Source organism: Argentina anserina, chromosome 7, assembly GCF_933775445.1.
Source record: "Argentina anserina chromosome 7, drPotAnse1.1, whole genome shotgun sequence".
NCBI classification, from domain to species: Eukaryota; Viridiplantae; Streptophyta; class Magnoliopsida; order Rosales; family Rosaceae; genus Argentina; species Argentina anserina.
The window spans coordinates 22,585,052-22,612,259 of record NC_065878.1 but is presented as its reverse complement, the minus strand read 5'-3'; the positions used below and the strand labels follow the sequence as shown (position 1 = coordinate 22,612,259).

Genomic DNA, 27,208 nt, shown 5'->3' with positions numbered 1-27,208 from the left:
GCAGAATGTATGATCATTGGTTAACACGGAGATGAACAGGTATACCATTACAACAAAGCAAGTTACAAGAAATTGCAAGGCAATTTTATATTGCCATATCAAGTTTTGTTCTTCTGGTACATAACTCTACAGACTAAAACAAAAATGCACTCATTATATGGTGATTCTCGAAAACATGACTAATTAAAAAGCATCTCTCCTGCGTTCTTCATTAAGTTCTTAACCTGCGTACATTAAAACCAGAAATACTGAGTTCAGTTCAATGACCTCACATAAATGGCGAAGATTCATAGAGCCGTGCTCAACTTAGGTTTGAAAACAAGGAGGTACCTGCTTCACTGAAAGTCCAATACTTTGTAGATCATCAAGCTGAAAAGATACAGGGCATTCGTTTTAATTAGTGACCATGAAGCTTAACTGCTATTGTTTGAGTTACTAAGTACTTACGCTCTTGAAGGGTTCAGGAGATTCTTCACGGCAACTCAGTATATACGTTGCTCTTTTCTCTCCAATTCCCTGTACCACAAATCTTGAGTAACTTAAAATGGACACAGGGTTGCAAATACACATTATAATAACGGAGCAGAACTGGTGCTCACCTTTAATCTTATCAAATCTTCCCTATTTAGACGAAGGAAATTAAAAAAATAAACGGTTAGGCTTAAAGAGTGAGAACATAAAGCATATCAAGCTATGAGAGAAAAAGAAGTACATGGGAGGACTGGATACTACAGGCCTTGATGTAGAATCATGGAGCGTTCCATTTAAAAGAATAAAATAAGTACAATACTGATCAGTAGAAACTTAGTGTACATAAACTTACTTGCTAGCGGTGTTTAAGAAGCTAAGATATTCTTGAACAAGAGATTGCTGCAATAACAACATTGAATTTGAAACAAAATCAGGGAGTAGACTGGGCGAAGAGAACATAACGTTAGAATCATACCTTGACACCAGTACTGCGGACACTCAGCGTTTCCCAAGGGCTGTTGACATTTGCAGCCTCCCATCTGTCATTGTATGTTATATCCTGTTTGGCAGCTGGAGTCCGTGGTTCCGTAATGTTGTTGGCATTCGCAAGCTCCCAACTATCATTGTGGCTTATATCCAGATTGGAAACTAGGGCATTTGGTTCTGCAGCGTCAGTGCAGAAGAAGTTATCGGATAAAGTATCTTTCTCCTCTGGCACCTTCATGCACAATGGAGTTGAAGAACAAAGTGATTTCATTTTTAATGCTAATTCCTGTAACCTTGCACTGATTGGAGGCGATGCATTTTCATTGTTTGGGATGTTATTGTTCTCCTTCTCTATGCCATGCACTGTCGGAAAAGAATATAGAAGAAATTTATAAGATTGTATTGATGCAGAGAGTTCATATGGTGATTCATATTATGGGCAAATGGGACCTACCTTCGTCAACTAAAGCCAATGCATATCTGCTGCTGGTATCTTCACTAGGGTTAACTTCTTCAGTAGAGCAATCATCATTCACAGAAGCATCCTGGAATAATTGACTAATTTAATATGCCACATATGCAAGCCATGATGTTTTGTTGGCTCTACTGTTGATTACCTTTTCTGCAATTGAATTATCTTCAACATGCTTTAGACCATCCAGTAGTAGATAATCCTGCACAGAATGTTGATCAACATCACACTACTTTTCTCTGTTGTATGCTTATATGAATTAAAATCTAACACTACATCTCATTCTGCATGTCCTGCTGGTTCAATTTTTGTACCTTTTCTTCATTCAAAGAAAGTTCCGCATGCTTTGGATCATCTGATAACTCATCCTGCAAAAAATGTCTGTCAAATGACCTCTTTCAACCTTAAGCATGTCGCAGCTTATATTACCAAAGACACTAGCTACTAGGCAGTTTAAACTTATTCATCACCTTTTCCATAATAGCAATAGGTTCTACTGGATTAAAAGCAACTGATGATGGATTCTCCTACATAGATACAAGCTAACATCCGTCACAGATTCCAAAGCTATTATCATATAACGGTATAAGAATACAAATAAAAGGTAGATTACAGATTTAAGCTGCTCGGTTCCTTCAGTAACAGTTGAAATGGTATCTTCCTGCACATATGCAAAGGCATTCGGTAAATAGGAATACAAAGATAACAGCAAGAAGTGTACTTACTTCTTAAAAAGTTAAAACAAATCATGGGAGCAAGTAGTTCAGGAAAACCTACCTTCTCAGCTACACAAGCTTCTATGGTTGAGACAATATCTGAGATAGCATTTGCCTGCATTCAAATTTAGAAAGCTAAAGTGCAGGTTGAACAATGATTATATATCTAATAATAAAAGCAGATGACTTCATATCATCAAGAAATTGGGTACCTTCATTGATTTGGTCAAATGACTTCTTTCATCAAATAGTTTCCTAAAAAAGAGGGAAAAAAGAAGAAGCAAAAACAGAACATGTTAGGTCAGTGCATTGGAATGGGTATTCACTATTCAATCATAACTCACAATACGAGAAGGACCTTAATAACATACCTTCCTTTCACTGCGGAAGTCATACTACTATTTTCTTTCTTAGAAGAAAGAGGTCTGTTGAGTTTCTTCTCAGAGAGTGGCAATCGGGAGACAGTTTGTTTTTTTTCTATAGCAGAAGTGGTCATAGATATATGGCCCTTATGTGATGAACGCACTTCTGATCTTGTCAGACCTTTAATTTTCTTTGTTGAGCCTGTGACAGGCTGATTGGTGTTTTGAGAAGAGCGAGACAGCAAGCTTACCATGTAAATGGAATCTTGACAAAATGATGGTTTCTACAGTGAAATGGGGAAGATACAGATAGTTAAGGTAATCCAAGAAAGCTAAACATCAGGAAACCAGAAATGGAAAACTCGTATTGAGGCCTTACCAAGCAAGTGATCGTCAGAACTCTACTCATCCCTCCCAGGGAGTCTTGCAATAAGTGTGTGAGTTTGCTTTCCCGATAAGGCACATGGTTTCCATTGGAACTCACTGCATTAACAACATTGATCATCGCATAGACTGACTTATTGATTTTACTGCTCTCAACATGATTAACACAATCAATGCTCTTCCTTCTTGTATCTTCATAACCTGTTACAGACAGTTTCAAACAAAGTTCTATAAACATTATCAAAAGAACCCAAAAACAACTGAAAAAGTTTATGAGCCTGTGGTTCAGGATGTACAACCTGCTAAGTCAATAAAGTTTAACTTGCTGACTTGAAGGGTATCAGAATTTTCTCCTTGAGATGATACATATACTATCAATCCCTTGTGGCGCCTAAGAGAAAGTTCAGCTGGCCCCTTTGGTGCTTGTTTACGGGTAGTACACCCACTAACATACAATTTGCTGAACTCTGACATGGACTTCACAGGCACCTGCAAAAGATAAGATGAAATGTGAGCAATAGTTCACATGAATACAAATCCACTCAACTACCATAGAGTGAAAACACCAAATAACTTGCCTGAGAAAGCCCTTTAAGTCGAATTTTTCCTTGAGCGTCTCCCAGTACCAAAACTTCTGTACGTGATGGATCCAATATATCATAAACGTGGTCCTGATAAACCTCATACGAGGATACAGTAATTGAACATCCCTTTTTCTCAGCCATTGACATAATTTCATCGACTGCCAGCATCGCCAAACCTGGTTTCTCACTCGAACCCTTCAAAAACCAAGTGGTTCAACAGATTACTCCACAATCACAAAACCTTTTTCCTGCGAAAAATAAAGTAAAAGCTGATCCTTGTGAGCATACCTGAATTAAGCTAGTCTTTCCACTACCTCTAGCTCCCAAAGCAATGACAGTAGCATTACAACCCTCAAAAACTCCTGGAATCAAAGACTTCACTTCTCGAATAAATATCAGACCATTATCCTCATTTTGGTCATAGCAAGAGTCCAATTCATACGACTCTTTACGGCTGCAAGAACAATACAGAATATCTTATCAACCAAACTCTTATTAACCTATCGCTAATTCATACATATAAAAACTAAATTTAACTTCAAATTATACGCAATCCTATATATACAGACCAGAAATCACAACTTGTTCTTCAACTAAGCAAACCTCAATTCAATTTGGTCCTCCATAGCTTAAAAAAAACACATAATCGTATCGAAAATCCAACTCTTTTGCTTCAATTATGCTCTAATCCAACACATAATCTTATGCTATTATGTAAATTCAATCATCCTGAGCTAAAATCAAGAAGATAAATCCAACAGTAAAACCCGACCCGAAAAATCAAAACTTACCTTGCAGACTCGTCTCTGAAGGAGAGAGTGACACTCTCCGAAGCGTCTCTGTTCACCGAGATCCACGACGCTCCGACGGAAGGCTCCGCCGCAGGATCTGGAGCGCCGCCGATCTTCGCCACGAGTCGGACCCTTGGCGATGTGTTGGAGCGGCGTTTGGGGGCTTTGGTGAGGTCGGGGTTGTTGGAAGCCATGTGAATTAGATCTGAGAACAAATTAGGGTTCGGATTGGAATTTGAGAGAGAGAGAGAGAGAGAGGGTTGGAGGTCTCTCACTGGTTTTGGTAGCCGTTTGCAATTTGGGAGGTTAATTTTCAAATTTCTAAAGCTTACGTGGTAACGCTCCCTCTTCTCTTGCAAAAAGGAATTAAATCAATAAACCAATACATTATATACTTTGTTTTAAACATTCTGATATATTACCGATATTAAGAAAACGATACGATATCCTAAATATCATTTTAAATTATCGTTGACCGATAATTTCACGGTCAAAATCTGATATATCGGGTCAACTCGATTTTAACCTGATATATCTGACCTTTTTTATTTTATTTTAAATAAAAATGTTATCATTTTACTTTTACGAATAAATAAAAAATGACAAAATCTAAAATTGAGACAATACGTTTTAAATCAGTTAAAAAATTCATCTTCTTCGAACACAAAAACTTCATATTAATATTCAAAAGTAATTTCGAACGCCGATATCTTAATCAGGAAAGCTGAAAACATCATCAGGCGAAACTTCTAACTTCATATGTGGAGTCAAACCACTGTCTATCAGCCTCAAATTCAAAAAATCCTTATTTAGACACTTGTTTTTATTATTTGAAATCATTTGTGTATTTTTATTGATACTTGGTTGTAGTAAAATTCATAAATATAATAAATTTAATTAAAAATATCAAATACGATAAATCTGATATAATCCGATATATCTCTGTTATATCATATTTTACAAAACCGATACGATGCCAATAATTGCTATTTAGATCATTGATATATATAATGCAATGTTATTATGGCTAGGGGTGATAATTTGGTAGATTAATGAGCGGGTTAGAATATCTGTTTTAGTACGGCTTCATTGAAATGAACGAGTTAAGATTACGACACATCATCAGGCCTTACAATCGTTCGTTGAGAATTTCAGTGACCTTTCAGAGTGATCGTTGGGGCTTGGAAACAATGGTGGTGTTCTTCAATTTTTTGTCGATCTGATATTGGGTGTTTGTTGAATGTCTAACAAGAATTACAAGATAGTCACATTCTTAGTAACTTGGTCTTACTAAAATGTTCATTTGATTAGTAATTAAATTTGTTTATACTAACTCAACTTTTCCTCCATTTACATTTGATTGTGGTTGGACATAACTGTTAAGTGAACATTATTGTTGTCTTGACAAAGTTACTGATCCATTCACGAGCCATGTTTGCAGTGGTGGAACCTCTTGGAGGTCAAAGGGGTGCATGGCCCCTCCGGTGAAAAAAAAATTCTCCCTTAATTAGTTGTTAATATCATAATTAAATGGTACATTTAGTGTAAATTGCCCCTCCGACATAATTAATGGTACATTTAATGTATATTGGCCCCTTCGAAATCTTGTCTCAGGTTCCGCCACTGCATGTTTGTAGTGGAGTTACTAAAGTATCTTCTTCACTTCATGGTGTTTAGTTCACATTCATAGTCTAACACGATACTCATTTATGTAGTAATTTCGTCTTACCAGAAATGTTCATTCGATCAGTAATTACATTATTTATACTCGTAAAAAATAAAACAACTCAATTTGAGAATAATTTTTTCCTCCGTTTACATTTGATTGTGGTTGGGCACTTGAGCATAATATTTGTGGTGAATAATTCGCGAGCCATGTTTGTGGTGATTTTACTAAAATAGCTACATAAGCCAATTGGAGCTTGACCCAATGCCATATATGAAACGCTGCGTTTGATCAAGGTCTCCTTGATAAACCTTCTAAACCAGTAGTCTCGCTCTCATTGTACAAGTTCTTCAAGCTTTGGCACCGATCGTAAATAATGGACGACAAGGCGTCGGAGACCAAGAGCAACGAGGCGAAGAAGATAGTGTCTGCCTGCGATGTTGAGGCCCTGAAGAAATGCTTGGAGGAGAACAAGGGCGACTACGTCAAGTGTCAATCTCAGATCGATGCGTTTAAGTCTTCTTGTGCTGTGAAGAAACCAAGCACATCCTAGAGTCTGTACCTTAAAGATCAATTTTGATTCTGATGTTCATCTTTCATTTACTTGAATAATAAGAACACTTACCCATCTGGGTTTTTAATACTTGCTACTGATTTTACTCTTGCACATAGTAATTGTTTGCTAAGTTTTGTATCTGAATTGAAACACAGAAAATATATAAGAAACATATCTACGTTGAAATCTTTATTCATCAGTGTGGATTTTGTTGAACTGGTACTATTCATCAGCAGTTCAGCATACATTACAACTCTTCCTGCATGTACCTTAGTAATCATCCGAGCCGATCATGAATACAGGGTTCCTTTGACACTCCCCAATGTCTGCCCACCTGGGACAGCTATCGTCTTCGTCAGTGCAGTCGCTGTTATCCGAATTGGATGAGGAATGTTCCTGAGGAATGGCTTTTGCATGAAAGAACTTTGTAGCGCACCACATTTCGCCTTCCAGTACAGGGCATCTGGCATGGGAACTGGTCTTGTCGACAGATGCATTAGGATGGAGACTGAAAAACAAAATTGCATTTCCTTTGGTTGGTCTCGAGATGGTGTTACCTTTTCCACAACTAGACCAGGCCTTACTTTTCAGCTGCAAAAGATTCAAATTCACATGTAGTTAGTATACAAGACTAAATTATAAGCCTCTTAAGTATGCAAGTAAAGCTTGTGTTTCACTCTCACCTCTGAATCAGGGAATAGAATCTCACCACCACGAGTTACGTTTGAGAGATAAAGAATAACTGTTGCTAACAACGGCTCACTTTCTTCTAATGTGGATTTGTTGCCAAAATAGTTGTAATTCTTCTCCGCATCCTCAAAATTGTAATGCAAAACCTGTAAATGCCTGCTGTTTTCTGAAAGGGTAATCATGAACAAATTCTATGTAAGCATGTAAACCAAAACATCCAGTTCTAGTAGTAAAATACTACAACAACAAGCCAACACCAAGCGAAACTACCTTTAGGAAGGAAAGTCCAGGCTAATATCTTTTCCTCGATCCTTGAAACTATACCATCCTGGAAACCAAAAGACTGTTACTAATAGAAGTGAGATTGGAACAAGCTCTAGCATTTTGGCATAAAATGATTAGCAACATACACTATTAAGAATCAGTTGTCTAGTATATTCAGAATCCATATGACAATATTGAGCCAAGCAAAACATAAAACCTTACCTCCATGTTCAATGGAAGTTCTAAGCTTTTAAGCCTTCTATTTGTATTGCTGTTTCCGGGTTCATCATAATCTGTAGAAGACTTCGCTTCTCCACCATTTGCCTAAGCCCAAACCACAATTTCAAAACTAATAAGCAATCTCTATCAATCAATATACTGATAGTCCCCAATGAACAAGTCGACAATATACCAAAGAAATAAGGTGATCACACTCCTCATCAGACAGAAATCCTTCATACATAAACACCCTATTACACAAACAATGAAGTCAGACAAGTAAAGCAACCCGCGAGCCTGTAAGCTTCATAAAAACTCCTAACATAAGAAATTCATCAATGTACCTGACCTTGGTCGCCAAGAAAGTTGAACAACCCGCGACGGATCAATTCTGTCGTAATCAACCAAATGCTCCAACCGTATCAATGCTTCCTGGTTGAATTCCTTACTCCTTAACTCCTTCCTGCTACTGTAACAGGATCATGGCAACAACAAAAAAATATCAATACCAAAGGCAACACCAAACCAACAGTTCAGAGTAAAATGAAACATATAGATATACATACACACATACATACACATAACACTTAAGAAACTTAACCAGCTAAATTGCAAGCAAATGTTAACTCCTTCCTGCTACTGTAACAGGATCATGGCAACAACAAAAAAATATCAATACCAAAAGCAACACCAAACCAACAGTTCAGAGTAAAATGAAACATATAGATATACATACACACACATATATACACATAACACTAAGAAACTTAACCAGCTAAATTGCAAGCAAATGTTAACTCAATCCAATCCACACTATCAAACCATGGAACACATGTACATGCAAAACAAACTAGAAAATCATTAACACCCAGAAATGCAAACCCAGGAAGGCTAAGCATTACAAAAGTAGAAATGTGAGGATCAGGAAACTAGTGAATGCAAAATTTAGTGACAATCAGATATGGACGGCAATAAAGGGTTGGATGATTCAATGAACAAGGGTAGAAAAGGAAAATCAGGGAGAAGTTGCTTACATGTCGGCAGAGGAGGAGGTGGAGAAGATCGCCAGAAGAAGAAAGATTGAGAGAAGCGGCGAAGCCATTGAAAGAACTTCAGAGCTCAATTTTTCAGAACAGAAACTTGTTATGCGTGAAACGCAGAAGAAACCGGGCTTCATTATCGGGGCGGGGCGGGTCGGTTTACTAAGCCCAAATAGCCCAATACTATGCACCGGTTCGCCTAGTTACTAGTATAATTGAGATCCTTATCTCAAGTTTTTTTTTTTTAAACATTGCAAAAGACTTCGGTACAATTGAGATCAAGTCAATAGATGAAGCAGAGTTCGGGGAATTATCACATACAATTAGAGTAACGATTTGAATGGAAGATATGAGTGGAGATTTGCAGTAACAAATGTTGGATAAGAAGGCTTTTTCAAATGTAGAACACTATCTTTCACTATCTATTTCTCATTATTCAAGTTTTAATGACATTGTTTGGGGCTCAAGAACAAATAAATGAATGCAGCTTGTTGCCAACTCACGGTATATGTAAAAAAGGACTAACATCAATATGAATTGGTCAATCATCATATGTACAACAACAAAAAATGACCTCTCTTTTACTTTCACTGTTTTCTCTTCAAAACCGCTCTACAAATGTCTTGCTTTTCTTAGTTGAGCCGAAGGACGATTCCCCGCTTGATCCATAAGAGTGGTCCTCCTCTTCCCGCTCGTCAAAAGTTCCGTATGGTGATGGTGAGTATGCATGAGGCACGGCCAATGTGACAGCCCTCTGTAATGCAGCCTTATACTCCTCGGTGTGTTCTTTCACTATAGTCTCTTGCCGCTCCATTCTTTGCTTTGGTGGGATCTCCATACCCTGAGCTCTCTCCAACATTAACTGAAATCCGAGAAATTCACACCACAGTAGATTTTTAGTTACAACAACTTATTGTGAGCTGCAGAGTTGTTTCCAGCAAAAGTAAACCAATTTCTTTGACCCTTTTTCATCTTAAACTTACATCTAGAGCCCTTTGAGCTTCTCTTTCTATCCATATGATGGCATGATCCGAAGTGGCATTACAAGAGAGAACTATATGCTCAAACCTCCCATCTACAGGTACTGCTGTCTTGACAACTGGGGGAAACCTTCCTAACCTGCAAAAAAAAAAACATACCGATAGCAGACAGTTTTAACAGCATCAACTAAACAGCTGTTATCTTACTACTACTCCCCAATCATAAAGTATCTGCGTAACAGAAGCTTAATTTCAAGTTGGATGTGGCAAATTTTACCAAAACCAGGGTGTAGCACTGTATAACATCCCTAAAAATGCATTTATAATACTACATGGTAGATTACAGCCTAATATAAACACATTTTCTAATGACAAGTACAAGAATGATACAATGGAATCTCGTTCTTAAGTATTGACATCTAGGGTTTCTGGATTTAGTTTAGGGAGATATTTGACAATACCTGCAGGGCTTTCTCTCAACAATATGATAGAGGCGGCCAGGCGCATACAGCCTCCTTGGATCTTTGATCATCTTCTCCTCAGGTATACATGTGTCCCGCATACATTGTAAGCATAGCAGGCAAGGTAAACTGTAAAATCACACCACATGTCATGATTTGTCATCTTTAATATAATTCCACACATTATAATCTGCACACTCCTTAAACGAGTTTAAATCCTACTTTTCATCTTGTTCTGTACTCTAGTAGTACCTTTATTATCAAGTAAAAGTTGAAGACAACTGAAAAGAGGTAAATCCTACCAGAAAAGTGACTTGAAAATGTCTTCCAAGGGTGTGGCTGTCCGTGGTAAAAAGTCATCCTGGTTCAGCATAATGATCACAGTCAAATGTAAGAAATGTGCAGGAAGCATCCGACTAATCTAATTTATAGTTGTGGAAAACATCTGAGTAAAATAAACTTCTATCTCTCATTAGCACTTCAACCTTATAAGAGGTACTTTTAAACTGATAAATTTACGCTATTAAGGAAATAGAACACACCAATAAGTCTAAAATATAAGGTTCCTGAGGCCACGTTAAACTAATTGCAAATTTTTTTACTGATACCAGAGTGAAAGGAAAAGACTAAGACTTGCCTGAAGCACAACAGAATTGATAACGTCTGCATATCTGACAGCTAAGTTCAATGACATACACCTCGCTGGTGCCATCGCAAATCCCCTAACCCTCTTCCGCTCAATGTCTCCCAATTTATCCCTATTCTGCACCACCAGCATTGTTAACAATGCTGCTACACCCGAACCTAGGGAGTGTCCTGCAAAAGTCAATGTATATTTTGGATACTTTTCCACCAAATCTTTCAATGTCCCACATTCTTCATCAAGAACCCATCCAGCAGCGTTCAATAGCCCATTGTGAACATATCCACCATCGAACTTCCTCTTCCCCAGCTTATTGTCCAATAAAACTGCATAGTCACTCTCTCTTGCCAAATTAAGGCCTCTAAATGCAAGAACTATATCGGCATGATTATGATCAAGATACAATATATACGGAGGAGCTTGGCCTTGGGTATCCACATATGTTTTTTTCGAAATCAACCAATCCGGGTTAATTCCATACCCACCAGGGGGTTCCCAAAGGGGTTGCCTAAGGTCATCCTCATAGACAGCTAGAATGTAGCGGCAGATGCGAGGAACAGGCTCAAATTCTTCAGCACTGGAAAGGCCCCAAGTCTCACTGTCATGGCCTGCTGTGTGGAGGCATCGCTTATAAGCCCACCGAGTACAGGCCAGACAGTAAACACACTCAATGAGAGGGCAGCCGCATAGGATCGACATTGAGGCCTACAGTCTAAGCAACATACACAACAGATCAAAACTCACACATTCAGGGATTCAACAAGATTATAACAGCCAAGTACATTTGATCACAACATACATAAGATAAAAGGACTTGATTGAACTATAAATTGGGTTTTCATAAACAAGATCACATCTTTAAATAGAACAGTGTAGCATTGAATAATGTCAGACCAACTCAAATGGACTAAACAGATTATAAAAGCAGAACAATAATACGGGATAACTATAGGGTATATAGATTTTGCTAAATACTCTACAATAAATTGACTAGAATGATTGGCATTAAAATCAAGGGTACCTTTAGCCCGAGCTTGATGATCAAAATTAGGATCAGAAATGTTGTTTTGAGCACCGAGAAGCTGAGATTTCATAATGAACTGAACTGGGTCTCAACCATAACTCTATTTCTATGCACTAGAAGAAGTTTCAGAATCACAGCAAACAGGGACAAAAAGAAGAAAGCAACAGAAACCCAGTACCATGAATAAGGGAATCTGACGACACAACACGAGATTATTAGGTGGATTTCACATGGAACCGAAGATTAATAAGGCATGGACTTCGTTCTCAACATGAAACTCAAGAAGTGGTTCTGTTTTTTTTTAATGGTGAATTGAGTAAAGGGATGGAGTTGTTTAAAAATGTGTTAAAGGGGATTAAGGTTTAAAGGGGAAGGTGAAGGGTGGTGTGTACCTGCAAGTCAAAGCCCATATGAGTTTGCCTCTTGACACTTGAAGACGACGAAGTGGAAAGAAACATGAAAGTGCACTAGTGCAGTGCTCGGTAAAAGCCAATAATGATTGGCAAAGCCAACCAGTTGCATTTGTTGTCCTTTTAATTCATCTCGCGGGCCACATACACCTTTCAATTAGTTCTATATTTTACAACCGACTAATTAAAAGATTTGGTTAAGATTTTTGTCTTCTTTTTGGGATCAAAGGTAAGACACTAAGACTTATGAAATTATCGTGATTAACGCACGAGATAAATAGAGAACAGAAAATGTTGATACATAAGAATATGGGCAATGTCTTTACGAGTTACATGATGTACTCGGACTCAGTTACATGATCTACTCGGACTCAAACGTGTTAGTAATTTAATGATCGTTTTTATCATAACTAGTTAGAAGTTTGAATATTATTTATGAATGTCCCTCTAATCAAAGTACATTGATAAACAACGAAGAAGCATATAACATAGGAAAAGAAGTAAGAATGATCTAATGTACTATCATGGCCAAATCTTAAGAGAAGAAAATTATGGTAAAACGGCTTTATTTTGAATTATGAAATGAATCAAATGATACACCGTTTTTGTATTGAAGATGTTGATAATTACTTCAAAGAATGGAAGTTATGGGTATATGTTGGAGAGACTAGTGTGTATGTCCCTCTGCCCGTTTGGTATGTTTGTCCATCCGGTCTGTCTATTCGTCTTGTCTGTCTGTCTGTCTATTTGGTATGTCTATCTGGTCGTCTGTCTGTCTGCCCATCTGCTCTATATATCTGTTATGTCTGTCTGGCCCGTATGCTCTGTCTATCCGTTATGTTTGTCTGGTCAGTCAGTTTGTCTGTCTAGTCTGTTTATCCGTTTGGTTTGCCCATCTGTCAGTCTAGTTTGTCCATCTGTCTTGTTCGTCTTGTTTGTCCTTCTGTCTACTCATTTTTCAGTATGATCTGTCCATCTGTCTGCTCGTTTGGTCTGTCGGTCTCTCTATCTGGTATGTATGATTGTCTGGTCAGTCTGTCCCTCTACCCGTTTGGTCTGTCCGTTTGTCTGGTTTGTCTATCTGTCTGGTCTGTTTATCTGTTTGTCCATCTGTCTGCCCGTCTGGTCTATCTATCTGTTTGTCCGTCTCTTTGTCTTTCTGTCTGGTCAGTCTGTTTATTTGGTCTATCTGTTTGTCCATCTCTCTGGTCAGTCTGTCCCTATGCCCATCTGGTATGTATGTCTGTATGTCTGTCTTTCTTTATGTCTATCCATATGTCTGATATATTTGTCCGTATGTTTGATCTGTATGTCTGTCTGTCTTGTTTTTTCGTCCATCTGGTCTATCTGTCTATCCGTTTGGTCAGTTTGTCCCTCTGCCCGTCTGGTATGTTTGTCCGTCTATCTGTTTGTTTGTTTGTCTGATCTGTCTGTCAGTCAGTATGTCTGGTCAGTCTGTCCCTATGCCCGTCTGGTATGTATATCTGTCTAACCGTCTGTCCGTCTGGTATGTTTGTCATGTCTCTCCATCTATATGTCTGGTCTGTCTGTCTGGCCCATCTGTTATATCTATCTGTTATATTTGTATGGTTTATCCGTCTGGTCTATTTGTCTGTTTGTCAATATGTCTGTACGGTCTGTCTATCCGTCTGTTCTGCCCATATGTCAGTCTTGTCTATCAGTATAGTTTATCCATCTGTCTTGTTCGTCTGGTATGTCCCTCTTTTTGGTTTGTCTATCCGTTTGCCCATTTGCCCACCTGGTCTGTTTGTCGTCTGGTTAGTCTGTCCTTTTTGTATGTTTATATGTCCGTGTTTCTGGTCAATCTGCCAGTCTAGTCAGTCTGGTCTATCTGTATGTCTGTTTGTCTTATCTATCCATTTGTCTGGTCTGTCTGTTAGTATATCTGATCAGTCTGTCTCTCTGCCCGTCTGGTATGTCTGTCCGTCTGGTATGTTTGTCTGTCTGTCTTGCATGTTTGTTTGTCAGTCTATCTGTCTGGTCGTCTGTCCATCTGGTCTATCTGCTCGGTCTAGTCGTATGTCTGGCCCGTTTGCTCTGTCTATCTGTTATGTTTGTCTAGTTTATCCGCATGTTCTGTTTGTATGTCAGTCAATCTGTCAGTCTGGTCTGTCTATCCGTCTGTTCTGCCCATATGTCAGTTTGTCCGTCTGTCTTATTCGTCTGGTTTGTCTATTTGTCTGCCCCTCTGCCTGTCTGGTTTGTCCATCTATTTGCCTGTCTGGTCTGTCTGTATGTCTCTCTGTTTGTTTATCTGTATGTATGTATGTATGTATGTACGTATGTATGTATGCATGTATGTCTGGTACGTGTGTCTGGTGTGTATGTGCGTATGTATGGCCGTCTATCTGTATGTCTGTCTGTCTGACTATCCGCCGGATCTGTCTGACTATCCGTCCGATCTGTTTGTCTATCTGTCCGTTAGCCCATCTGCCCGTATGGTTATGTTTGTTTATTTGTCCGTCCGTTTGGTATGTATGTTTATATGTATATATGTATGTCTAGTTTATATATCCGTCTGCCTATCAGGTCTGTCTGGTTCGTCGGGTCTATCTATCTATCTGTCTCTCTGGTCTGTGTGTCTGTCTATCTGTCTGTCTGCTCGTCTGATCTGTCTGGTCTATCTGTTTGTCCCTCTGCCCGTCTAGTATGTCTGTCTGTCTACCCGTCTAGTATATTCGTCTGTATTTATGTCTGTTTGTCCGTCCGTCTCTCCGTCTGCCCGTCTGGTTTGTCTGTCTGTTTTTCCGTCTAGTTTGTATGTCCGTCTGTATGTCTGTCTGTTTGGTATGTATGTATGTCCGTCTATATTTATGTATGTCCGTCTGTCTATTATGTTTGCCTGTCTGTCCGTGTATTTGTCTAATCTTAACCAATTTTACTATATATTAGACGCGTTGTAGGCCGTAAGTTGTTCACAAGCATTCTCTATGAGAGCCCATATTTTCGAGATGATGATTTACGTGACTGTCATGGGATGGGTTTCCTTTTGGGTAATGTGTAAATCATACAATGACCAAACTACCCTTCATACTTGCAGCATCGTCATTCACATATAAAAGCAAAGCTCTGAGCCAAAACCCTAGTCCTTTTTATTGCTCCGTATCCGTCTCACAGAGCTTCTCCAACTCTGACCGATCCACAGGTAAAACCCTAGCTCCTCTTCTCCTCTCATTCCATACTGCATAAGCTTTTTTCCTACCTATTTCCACAGATTAGATTCAATTTCCAGAAGTGTTTTAAGTTTTTCAAATCAAACAAATCTGTAATTTTTTTTCTTCAGATTTCTATGCTTGTTTTAACAAATATGTAGCTGGAATTTTTACATTTTGGAATCGAGATACTGAATTTGTTTATAAAAATGCGTTCTTGATGATGCTGATAGGTTCTGTATTGTTGTTGTTGTTGAAATCTTTGAGATCCTATCTTTTGGTTTTGAATTTATTGTTGTTGTTGAATTATGGATGTTGATTTGTGGGTGTTTGTTGAAGCAGGTAATGGCTCCAGCTCAGCCGAAAACCGGCCTCTTTGTGGGGTTGAACAAAGGGCATGTAACCACCAAGAAGGAATTGGCTCCACGCCCGTCTGATCGCAAAGGAGTAAGTTGATTTTGCAGTCCATAGTTTTGCACACGCAATCTCTCGTATATTTGCGGCCGTTCATTAGCTGTCGAGTTTACTAGGTTGCTTATGTATCGTAAAACTAAGCACTGATTGTCGAGTTTGCTAGTTTGTATTGGCAATGCTACATATCGCTATGGTCATTCGTTAATGGTTGAGTTCACTAGGCATCAGTGTTTATCATAAAACTTGGACATTTGAAGTTTAAGGCCGATAGCAGTTAAGTTTAGGTTCTAGTGATGTAGGTGATGTTAAGTATTGGACCGAGGTCATTTGTAGTTACGGTACGGTTAGGCTGAATGTGCCAGGTTGACATTAAGTATAGGGTGAGACATGGAATTTATGGTGCTTGTTTGCTTTGGCAGAAAACCAGTAAGAGGGTTCACTTTGTCAGGAACTTGATCCGTGAAGTTGCTGGGTTTGCACCATATGAGAAGAGAATCACTGAGCTTTTGAAGGTTGGCAAGGACAAGCGTGCACTGAAGGTAGCTAAAAGAAAGTTGGGAACCCACAAGAGGGCCAAGAAGAAGCGTGAGGAGATGTCTAATGTTCTTCGCAAGATGAGGTAATCATCGATTCAGCATTCTATTTCTTATAGTAAAGAAGAATCTAAAGGAATACTCGGTATTTTGGAGTTTGAGGTCTGAAAGCTTTTGAGAATTTGTATTAATAGTTGCTTATTTATTTTATGCAGGTCTGGAGGTGGAGCTACTGAGAAGAAGAAATGAGGAGAATCATTGATGTTTTCATAGTTTTGTTTAGAAATTCACCTATGCTATGTGTTTCCTAGTATCGAAACTTGAAGTTCTGATTTTACAATTTGTGTTCCATGTTGAATGTTGACGCCGAAAGTGGGACAAGCTGCTTGCCTATTTTGTTGACCCTCTTTTGTTTACCTTAATGCCAGCAACAGTTTTGCAATCTTTTTCGGTTGATGACATCTTGAGAGGTTATTCGATTCTTCTCTAACATGGCATTCTTTCATGTCAATGACATCTCCCTAATCCAACTCTTCCCCACATGGAATTGTCCATCAGACTCTCAAATGCTAACACTAGTGTATTTGCGACACCTCTCACTAAGGCAATAACTATGCGTCTAAACCAAACTCTTTTAAATAAGATCCCAAAAAGTGATGAATTCTTTGCCAGATGAAGCTGTTCTACTTCATCTGCTCTATAAAGCATGTTATTATTTATGTTCCTCTTCTGCTTCACATGTATGAAGGTATACTTGTACAGGCATATAATTGCCATTAATACAACAAAGGGAGAATCACAGCCGCAAAATTTTTAGGACAAAACAGTGATATCATGTCTTGAACCTTTGGGTGAGTTTCTCCACTCCTTCCCTACAATCATCTGCGACGCGCTTAACACCTTCTTTGACAACCAAGCGGTATTCTACTGTGTTATGCTGCAACTCTTGTGCTGATCTGTTCACCTTTGAGATGGCTGTGTCTTTAAGGTCTCCTGCCCTTTCTCCAGCTCTGAAAACCCATTCCTTCAAATTTGATACAAGCAAGGCTATCTTTTGAATGATTTTAACAATTACATCTTTGCTTCTTCCTTTTATATCCATTGCCATCGCCTTGAGTCTGTCCATCAAACTCTCGGCTCTGCTAACAGTCCCTTCAACTGAGAACTGCTTACCAGCATCAACCCACGTAGCTTCTCCCAATGCTTCTTCACGAAGGTCATTGTCAACAACTACTTTGATGCCATGCCTCTCCCAGCGATCTCTAGCCTCCTCTAGTGATTGCGCTTGTTCTCTTGCTCTTTTAGCCTCATCTTCAGCCCACGCCCTGGACATAGAACAGGTTAAAAGTCTCATAAAAACAAGTTACTAGATGCTAACACTCAGTTATAAGCTTGAAAAGCATGAGCTTTAGGTAAGTCATAGTAATTACCTGGCCATGGACAAGGCTTTCCGTTCAACCTCTAGATCATACTGTAAACGAGCAATCTCCTGGCTCTCATTTTCTGCATCTTTCCTAAGTTTGGTGACTCTTTCCTTTTCAAATGATATCTCTACTTTGTTACTCATTAGGTTCTCTAATTGCTTCTCCACCTCATGCCTCAACCTTGCTAAAACTTCCATTTCTGATTCAACAGCAGCACGGTCCTTCATGAGGGCAATATTATCTTTCTCTCTCTCAGCCCTCAACATTTCCAATTCTTGCTTTGCTTCTTCAGCCATTTTCTCCACAGCATCAATTTTTTCCCTCTCAAGAAAAAGATCCTTCTCAAAAGTTGCATTCACATCCCTTTCAACCTGGGCTACTAAAGCATTATGTGCATCAACAGCCTTTTCAGCCATTGTTTCTGCTTCAATGCGTGCAAGCTCCTCGTTAACAACATCAGCATACTCGCCAGTTGCAAGAGCAATAGCAGCCTGGGCTTTTGTTACTGGCTTATTTGGCTGAAAAAGTCTGGTGTAACCTTGAACAGGAAAGGGTAAAGGAAAGGAAGTGTTGATTATCAAACTCGTAAAATCGTGTGAAAAGGTAAAACCGTAGTTGATTTGTTAGATTAGTACTTACCAAAAGCAAGAGCAACAATACCCTGTTCCCCAGATAGGTCAGCAACAAGTGCAGGACATGCATCTGGGTGTATCTTGTCAGTATCAATGAATCCTGATATTCGATGGAGGACCTGTCAAAGTGCACAATAATAAGTACTAAGTATGGAATTCATAACTCACAAATTAAAAGCACAAGCTAGAGTTCTCAATCAACGACCTTCCTGTCAGCTTCTGGGAGATGCCTTTTCTCTAGGGCCATCTTCCAACTTACAAGATCTTGACGTGACAGAGGACTGCAGTAAGGAGTTTCAGGCAAAAAAATCACAAACAGTGCTAAAGAGATCATCATATGAAACAAGGACGTCAACGCCCTCTCCCTTTAAATGCCAGGTTATGCTAAGTGAGATCAGTGTATAATGTGTGAAGGTGATAAAAAAAAATGAATAGAAACATAATTGATGGCAAAGTGATTCACGGCTGCAAAATCTACACAGACACTATTTCAAGAGATTTATTACATCACCTTTCAGGAGAGAAGTAGAATGGACCCTCGTCCTCATCCAAGGAAGGATCCATATCACGTCTAGAGAGCTTACTTGAGATAAGTCCAGATTCAGCCAAACCTGATGGATGCAAATAAATTTCCATGAGAAAAGAAACGCAATCACACTGACTTTCTCTATAACCCAAACACCTTAAATGGCAAAGTGGCAAACCTTGAATGGAAGGGAAATCGGGGTCTTCAGGTGTAATATCATCAAATGCCAACTCAGAAATATTTTCAATATACATTGCAGGATATACTTTAGATACTGAGTTCCTACAAGTGGCAAGAAATCATAACTTTCAATATGAGTCTAACTATATAATTCATCAACAGATAGTAGTTGTGAAGATTTATAATGATTTATAACTTATCCATCAGAATGAAAGGAAATTTTTATACCTCGAAAGTGCACTACTTGCAGATACCAACCATCGAGCATACTCACGACGTGTACACAAATCACCAGGCTGAACATCACCCTCTACAACCTGAAAACAGTTGCCATGTACAAATTAAAGAACACAAAAGGCTTCTTATAAATAAATTTCCAGTTCAAAAATCTTTGAGAATACAAATATAAATAGATATTATGACTAAATTTTATGCAATCTATGATGTAAGGCAAGTACCTTCAACACTTGCAAAGCAGCTACTGCCTGCCCCTGAACCTGATCAACAACTGCAGGTACCAAAACCTTTCCAGGAAGCACCTGTACAGCTGCAGAAACCATAGTTGGAGCAGGTATACCAGCAGAAGAGAAGGAATTCCGAGGACTTGGTAATTGTGATTTTCTTGTATTCGTATCATTAGAATAATTTGTGTATTGTTCATTTTCATTTGGATAGCCTTGTTCTGACACAGATATTGCAGATGACCCACTTTCAACTATGGTATGCACTTCCAGGGAGGAACTAATTTCCTCAGCCAAGACCAGTACTGTTTCCCTTGGCTCAAGGTTTTCCTTGGTTGAAGACGAGGCCACAACACCTAGGTTATCTTTAGACAGATTTAAAGGTTCTGAAAGAATGCTAGATTCTGAAGAAACTGAAACATCCAGAGCTATAGGTTCATTGTGTTCATGTGCATTAGCTGTAGACGACTCGGATGAGGAAGTTTGATTTTTACTTGACCCAGGAATTTCATCCAGGGATTCAATGCTACGGTTTGAATTGATAGCATCAGAGACTGGCAACTTGATTGGTTCGACGCTAACGGGATTCTCTTTAAGTTCAGAAGTCAAATCTCCTGTACCTACAGTGAGGTTACTATTAGAATCCTCAGGCCCAGAGGCAACTAAAGAGTCATTGCCATGATCAGCTTCAGGCAGATCAACCTGCCTTGTTAACATATCAAGCTTGACTGACTTTTCAATAGAAGTTGATTCATGTTGCAAATCCTCTTGCATGAAAGCGCCGTTGATGGCTTCAGAACCAACATTACTGGATGCATACTCTTGTACTGACAACTCCCCTACATCATTATCATTACCAACTCTATATAAACTCGGAGACTCATCAATTTCTCGAGATGAAGAATTGTCCTTTTTAGTACCTGCCTTTTCTTCCGGACTCCCACCATCTTGCTTCATGCCACTCTGCTCCTCCACATCTTCCGCATTTCCATCATCATTCACCAATATCACCTCCTGCTCTGTCGTCAATGGCTCCATCTGCGGCTTTGGTCCTGTACACGGCGGAACATTTCTAAACAAGATAACCAATAGAAATGCAAAACCATGACGCAAATTTCAACCCTTAAAATGAAATAAAAATTAAGAGTTACTCACTTGTACTGACTTTGTTTCCTGAAGACAATGTCGCGATCGCAACCCCTGCAACAAGAATGACTCCGGCAACTCCAGCTCCGATAAGCCCTGAGAGATAACCACTCACATTGTTAAGCCAGCCACACACATTGCCAATATCGAAAACCTGATCAACAAGTTCAAGCATATTTTTTTTTACCTCCAGACCATTTCTTCTTCTGCGAGTCGTCTTCATTAACGGAACCAGACCACCCGGAGAAGCCATCGCCGGCCGACGACTTCGACTCCACCCAAGAACTCCCATTGCGACCCCGCTGCAGACCGTTGTTTCTGTCCGGAGCAGCACAGAGCACTCGAACGCGGCGCATATTCACCGTAACCGGTGACGGTTGGCGGCAATTGAGAGCCCAACGGAGCTGGAGCGAGCTCGGAGACCATGTTGCAGTCACATTGGCCATGGCACTTCACTGGACTGAGGTTATTGGATCAAAATTGAAGAGCAGAGATGGTGAAGATTCAATTGCGGAAGTCAAATAGGGTTTTCAATTTGAGAGAGGAGGATCTGGATCGAATTGCAGAGAATTGATCGAATTGGATTGAGATTTTTAGGGTTTGTTTTATTGAAGAGAGGATGTGTTCTTATCCCAAATTGATGAAAATGACGAGGGTATTTATTTAGATATTTGCTTTTGGTAAGTTTTGGTATTTACATGCATAACGATTTTTTACCGCCTACTTTATACGAGAAAAAAAAATTCACCAACTGTCACTGAACTCTTAAGACACTGTCTGTTAGATCTCTGACATTTAAAATTGATCAAATTGATCCTCAACTCGTTTTTTGCTATCAATAAGATTCCTCCATCCAATTTACATCATTATACCGCTAATTTCATGACGCATATGTGGATCCCATAAAAGAGGGCAAACGACGTTTGTAACCCTCGCTCTCAATTAGAATCAACTTTTCGCCAAGTTTGGAGTTAACTAAACGAGTTTAAGTTTGAGAAAATAAGAATTTAGTTATGAGTAATATTGAGTGGAAACGACTTTAGTTTTTCACTTTTCAGTAAAATGTCTCATTTGTCATTTTGTGTGCGACCCACACATGAGCTAGATCATGAAATTAATGGAATAGTGACGAAAATTGAATTGAGGAATCTGGTTGATAGCAAAATACAAGTTGAGAGATCAATTTGATTGATTTTAAAGATCACGGATCAAATTAATCGTGTCTCTTGTTACATGACTGTTGGTGAATTTTTCTCGAGTAAGCGTTTGACAATATTCTAATGACAGAGGGTAATAAGGGAAAATTAATTGATTTGGTGTTTCCTGGTATTCTTGGGAAAATTAAGATGGGCAAAAAACGAAAATGAATTCATTTCATTTCCTTTTCCCATGAACTACTAAATCCGTGGTGTATTAGAATTCCTACTCCCAAAACAATTAGGGGAATTTAGGGTTGGAGATGGCTTGTATAGATATATAAATACCAGTTCGACTTGTGAATAATCTCCAGAGATCGGGAAGCTCGATCGATGGAGACGGTGCCCATTAGTATAAGGCAGTTTACAGGTGTACGTGGAGCAAGAACGCCCACCAGCAATATATTTTATGGCGTGCACTGATAGGACTCTAGTCAAAATTCGATTTCACAGTGCAATCTACGACCGCCGTGGCCGTGATGGCCCATTGGAACTGCATTCAAGACAGGCATATCACTGCATCAAGCATTACACTGACCTGGAAGATACCAAGGAGAATCCATCCCCCTTCCGCTCATGTAGAAATTCATGCTGAGGTTTCAAACTCAAGTGTGTTGATTCATTCAAAAATGTTCACAAACAACACGGTTTACAGCATTTATACAAGAGAAAAACAAAGTCTCTAAAAGTTCCTCACAACATGGACTAGTGTTGTTCCTCACAACATGGATCAGTGTTCCCTAATTGACAAGCAGAAAAAACTAATCAACTCTATTGCCATAAAACAAGGAGGAAATGACTGGGAGGATGAACGTGCAGAGCACGTAACACTGTTCCAAGCTGCATGACAGAACAACAACACTTATCTCAATACTCCCCCTCAAGCTGGATTAAGAGAAAAACTTAATCCAAGCTTGGAAAGAAGACGTTCAAACTGTGCAGAGGAAAGGATCTTGGTAAAGAGATCGGCAAGTTGATCACAGGACCGGGTATACACAGTCTCGATAACCTTGGCTTGAACTTGATTTCTAATGAAGTGACAATCCACTTCAATGTGTTTGGTGCGTTCATGAAACACTGGATTGGCAGCAATATGCATGGCTGCTTGATTATCACAGTACAACATGATAGGATAAGGATGTGAGATACCGAGTTCAAGCAATAAAGCTTTCAGCCAAATGAGTTCACAAGCTACAGATGCCATAGCTCGATATTCTGCTTCAGCACTGCTCCTTGCCATAACTGATTGCTTCTTGCTCTTCCATGTAACAAGATTGCCTCCAACAAATGTGCAATAACATGTGGTTGATTTTCTATCCAGTGCATTTCCTGCCCAATCTGAATCTGAATATGCAATAATCTGATAATTATCATTCTTGTTCATTGTGATGCCTCTACTCACAGTACCCTTCAAATAGCGCAAGATTCTCTTAACCATATTGAAATGAAAAGAGTTAGGAGAATGCATAAATTGGCTAACCAGGCTCACTGCATAAGTGATATCAGGCCTTGTGATAGTAAGGTATATCAGCTTGCCTACAAGGCGTTGATATAAGCTGATATCATCAAGGATTGTGCCTGGGGTGTCCAAATCAATTTTGCTGCATAAAGGGGTTCGTGCAGGCTTGCAATTTGACATTTCAGCTTCATGTAGAAGATCAACAACATACTTTCGTTGATTTAAGAACAGGCCAGTAGAGGTATGATGCATCTCAATTCCCAAAAAATAACTTAGAGAACCAAGATCCTTGATTGCAAATGCATTATGAAGAACATCCTTTAAGCTATGGATTTCACTTTCATTATTTCCTGCAACAATAAGATCATCAACATAGACAAGAACCACAAGTTTTCCAGAAGTACAGTTTTTCACAAATAATGATGAATCAGAATGACTTATTTGGAACCCTGATGAGATGAGAACATAACTTAGTTTGGAATACCAAGCCCGAGGTGATTGTTTTAATCCATACAAGGCTTTGTGGAGCTTACAGACCATACCAACTTCATTCTCTCTTGGATGACCTGGAGGAATTTTTATATATACATCTTCTTCAAGGTCTCCATGTAGAAAGGCATTTTTGATATCCATCTGAGATAGAAACCAACCAGAATTTATAGCAATAGATAAAAGAACTCTTACTGTGTTCATCTTGGCTACTGGTCCAAAGGTTTCTTTATAGTCAACTCCAATGGTCTGCGTGAATCCCCTAGCTACTAATCGAGCTTTATGCCTTTCAAGAGAACCATCCGAGTTGTATTTGAGCTTATAAATCCATCTAGCACCTACCAGCTTCTGACCTTTGGGAAGAGGGACAATACTCCATGTCTTGTTTTCATCTAGAGCCTGAAGTTCATCTTGCATATCTTTCTGCCATTCAGGGTACTGTATTGCATCAGAAAAACTTCATGGCTCATGATTTGCAAGAATTTTACTAAGGAAGGCACACTGAGCTGTATCAAGCCTATCAAGGCCAAGATTCACTGGATGTTTTGTGGTATATGTAACAAAATCTTTCAGCCTTGTAGGAGGATTTCTCCTAGGAACAATGGGATATGATGAACTAGGTAAGTCACTTCTAGTTGAAGTAGGAGAGAGCTGAGTAGAATCTTCTACATCGATGACTGCAGCCGGTTCTCTATGATCATTCTCAGTGACAGGAGAATGAAGTTCTTGAGTTGTTGTATCATCTTCCTCAGTCTCATTAAATTCTGAATGCATTGAAGAAGGAAATAAATCCCTGAGATACTCCCCCTGAGACTGAACATTAGTAGCACAATAGAAAGGAAGATTTTCATGAAATTGCACATCTCTGGATACAACTATTTTTCTGGTTACAGGATTGTAACACTTGTATCCTTTCTGTGTACATGAATATCCAAGGAACATACATTTTACTGCTCTCGGATCAAATTTATCTCTTTTATTAGCTTGAACATGCACAAAACAAATGCAGCCAAAAGTTCTGAGATGGCTAATGTCAATTTTCCTTCCCTTAAGTACCTCCAATGGAGATTTAAAATCAAGAACACTGCTAGGTAGCCTATTTATCAAGTATGCAGCAGTTTGAACAACATGAGACCAAAATCTTTTTGGAACTTGATTTTGAAGCAGTAAAGCCCTAGCTTTTTCCAGTAAATCTCGATTTTTTCTTTCTGCAATTCCATTTTGTTGTGGTGTGCCAACACAACTGGTTTGATGTATAATGCCATGTTCACTTAGATAATTAGCCATGGTATTAGAAGTGTACTCAGTTCCATTATCAGATCTCAGAATAGATATTGAAGAGTTAAAATGATTTTTAACAAGATTATGAAAATCCTGAAAACTCTTAAAAACTTCACTTTTGTATTTCAACAAATAAATAAAAGTAGAACGAGTGTAATCATCAATGAAAGTCACATAGAAACTATATCCATCATATGAATTTACTGAGGCAGGACCCCATACATCAGAGTGAATAAGCTCAAAAGGCTTGGTTGCTCGAGAGTGTGAAATAGGAAAGGGAGATCTAGTCTGTTTTGACAAATGACAAATTTCACACTCATGAGCAACCTTACAGAAATTGTTTCGGAATATCTTAGACAAAACATGACATGATGGATGACCAAGTCGATTGTGCCACAAAAGTTGCTGAGAAGTTGACTCGGAAGAGGAAAGAAAGCATTCTGAAAAACTGGATGATCTTGGATTTGTGAGGATATAATACAGACCATTCAAAAAGAATCCCTCACCAATCTTCATCTTGGTTACTTGGTCCTGAAAAATGATATTATTAGATGAAAAAATGGCAAGACAATTTAGTAACCGAGTTGATTTTCCAACTGAGAGAAATTTAAAAGGGAAAGATGGCACAAACAAAACATCTGACTTAACATTTTTTGAAAAAAGCTGTAATTTTCCTTTACCATAGATAGGAACTGAATTTCCATTTGCAATGGAGATATGAGAAGGTTTTTTTAATTTTTCAAAAAACATCAGATTTGAAGAATCATTTGTAATATGTTCTGAGGCTCCTGAGTCCACTATCCAAACATCACCAATCTTGCTGATATCTAAGGCAGTTGATAAAGCAACAATAATACCTGGAATATTGTTTTCTGGAGCAAGATCAGATTTTTCTAAATAGCCTGCAAATTTGCCAAGTAATGCGGTTGTATTTTCACTGCTACATAATCCTCCTTGCTTGCTGTTAATGAAGTTGGCAAACTCGTTGATAAGAGTTATTGGATTAGAGGTGAAGTTCACAATTGGCTCTGTGGCACTGCACATATTTGCCTTGAGAGTAGACTTATGGCCTTTATGGTTTTCATTCCACTTAGGTTTTAATTCGGGATGAAGAATCCAACATGATTCCCTCAGATGACCAATTCCAGCTCTCCCAATGGATTTACAGTGAGCAAGACAATTCAGGTCTTTTCCCTTTGTACACTCGAGCAGCAGGCTGGCTTGCAGTAAAGGCTCTAGCATCAGCACTTCTTGATCCTACTTCTACATTCATGACTTTTCTTCGAGTTTCTTCACTGTGTATGACATTAGTAACTGTGGAGAGCTTTGGAAATTCTGCACTCATCAAGAGATGGCTCCTTAAATCCTCATTTTCTGGTCCAAGACTGGCTAGAAGTTGAAAGACTTTGTCTTCATCAGCTCTTTTCTTCAATATAGCTCCATCAGTTGTAAAAGGTCTGAAAATATCAATCTCATTCCATTTAGATTTTAAGATACCAAGATGTTGAACAAAGGAATTGGTACCTTGTTGAAGGTCAAATAACTCTCTCTGCAGCTGAAAAACTCTTGCAGCATTATTGACACTTCCATAAAGTTCCTTTAATGCTTCCCACATTTCAAATGCAGACTCATGATAGTTGAACACTTCTGCAATACTTAGTTCCATAGAGTTGAGGATCCATGCTCGAACCTGCTGATCCTTGCTCAATTCTTTATCATGACTTTCAACACCAGCTGCTGAAATCTTGTTTTCTTTAATGTAGCTCATCCTAGATCTTCCTCCAATGGCAAGCTCCATGTTTCTCGACCAATTCAAGTAGTTAAACTGATTGAGTCTGGTGGCCACAATGCTCTGATTCGAACCTCCATCAACATACTCAGTTCTTATTGGTGAAGGATCAAAGGAAAAGATTTCAGAACTACTACTAGGACCTTGATTTTGATGTGCCATGATTGGCTAAGAGGATGAGATAATGGATGGAAGAGCAGAAACAGGTCCTATGAGGATCACTGCTCTGATACCATGTAGAAATTCATGATGAGGTTTCAAACTCAAGTGTGTTGATTCATTCAAA

At 38.9% G+C, this 27,208-nt stretch overlaps 5 protein-coding genes across 8 annotated transcripts; 1 reads left to right on the top strand and 4 right to left on the bottom strand.

Moving 5' to 3' along the window:
- Positions 1 to 57: 57 nt before the first annotated feature.
- On the bottom strand, positions 58 to 4,518 carry LOC126801974 (kinesin-like protein KIN-10C). Its single transcript, XM_050529480.1, has 19 exons — positions 4,267 to 4,518; positions 3,764 to 3,929; positions 3,470 to 3,670; positions 3,191 to 3,380; positions 2,887 to 3,092; positions 2,517 to 2,791; positions 2,358 to 2,400; positions 2,207 to 2,260; positions 2,043 to 2,090; positions 1,900 to 1,956; positions 1,744 to 1,797; positions 1,575 to 1,631; positions 1,412 to 1,502; positions 947 to 1,320; positions 824 to 870; positions 600 to 621; positions 448 to 516; positions 331 to 369; positions 58 to 224 (listed from the first exon to the last, which is right to left on the bottom strand). Exons 1-19 carry the CDS (start codon positions 4,458 to 4,460, stop codon positions 180 to 182), a joined length of 2,232 nt encoding a protein of 743 aa, XP_050385437.1. The 5' UTR covers positions 4,461 to 4,518; the 3' UTR covers positions 58 to 179.
- A 2,207-nt stretch (positions 4,519 to 6,725) lies between these two features.
- LOC126801976 (probable prolyl 4-hydroxylase 12) lies at positions 6,726 to 8,837 on the bottom strand. The gene is given in 7 exon segments (XM_050529482.1): positions 6,726 to 7,079; positions 7,172 to 7,344; positions 7,449 to 7,506; positions 7,665 to 7,766; positions 7,855 to 7,912; positions 8,011 to 8,130; positions 8,696 to 8,837. Coding segments are annotated over 7 exon segments (933 nt in total). The 5' UTR covers positions 8,764 to 8,837.
- A 369-nt stretch (positions 8,838 to 9,206) lies between these two features.
- On the bottom strand, positions 9,207 to 12,298 carry LOC126801964 (uncharacterized). Of its 2 annotated transcripts, XM_050529470.1 has the most exons (7): positions 12,202 to 12,298; positions 11,807 to 12,002; positions 10,780 to 11,497; positions 10,445 to 10,503; positions 10,143 to 10,271; positions 9,685 to 9,820; positions 9,207 to 9,563 (listed from the first exon to the last, which is right to left on the bottom strand). In XM_050529470.1, exons 3-7 carry the CDS (start codon positions 11,482 to 11,484, stop codon positions 9,303 to 9,305), a joined length of 1,290 nt encoding a protein of 429 aa, XP_050385427.1. In that variant the 5' UTR covers positions 11,485 to 11,497; positions 11,807 to 12,002; positions 12,202 to 12,298; the 3' UTR covers positions 9,207 to 9,302. The 2 variants fall into 2 exon arrangements, with proteins under 2 accessions (XP_050385427.1, XP_050385426.1); XM_050529469.1 differs by lacking the exon at positions 12,202 to 12,298 and having other exon boundaries at positions 11,807 to 12,195.
- Positions 12,299 to 15,288: 2,990 nt separating this feature from the next.
- Positions 15,289 to 16,781, top strand: LOC126801973 (60S ribosomal protein L36-2-like). Its single transcript, XM_050529479.1, has 4 exons — positions 15,289 to 15,385; positions 15,735 to 15,839; positions 16,226 to 16,425; positions 16,555 to 16,781. Exons 2-4 carry the CDS (start codon positions 15,738 to 15,740, stop codon positions 16,586 to 16,588), a joined length of 336 nt encoding a protein of 111 aa, XP_050385436.1. The 5' UTR covers positions 15,289 to 15,385; positions 15,735 to 15,737; the 3' UTR covers positions 16,589 to 16,781.
- Positions 16,782 to 16,993: 212 nt separating this feature from the next.
- Positions 16,994 to 21,317, bottom strand: LOC126801951 (uncharacterized). Of its 3 annotated transcripts, none has more exons than XM_050529452.1 (11): positions 20,896 to 21,317; positions 20,718 to 20,804; positions 20,483 to 20,614; positions 19,560 to 20,401; positions 19,330 to 19,418; positions 19,100 to 19,203; positions 18,907 to 19,006; positions 18,601 to 18,676; positions 18,403 to 18,514; positions 17,770 to 18,301; positions 16,994 to 17,664 (listed from the first exon to the last, which is right to left on the bottom strand). In XM_050529452.1, exons 1-11 carry the CDS (start codon positions 21,152 to 21,154, stop codon positions 17,172 to 17,174), a joined length of 2,826 nt encoding a protein of 941 aa, XP_050385409.1. In that variant the 5' UTR covers positions 21,155 to 21,317; the 3' UTR covers positions 16,994 to 17,171. The 3 variants fall into 3 exon arrangements, with proteins under 3 accessions (XP_050385409.1, XP_050385410.1, XP_050385408.1); XM_050529453.1 differs by having other exon boundaries at positions 19,560 to 19,648; XM_050529451.1 differs by having other exon boundaries at positions 19,560 to 20,614.
- Between the last annotated feature and the right edge of the window lie 5,891 nt (positions 21,318 to 27,208).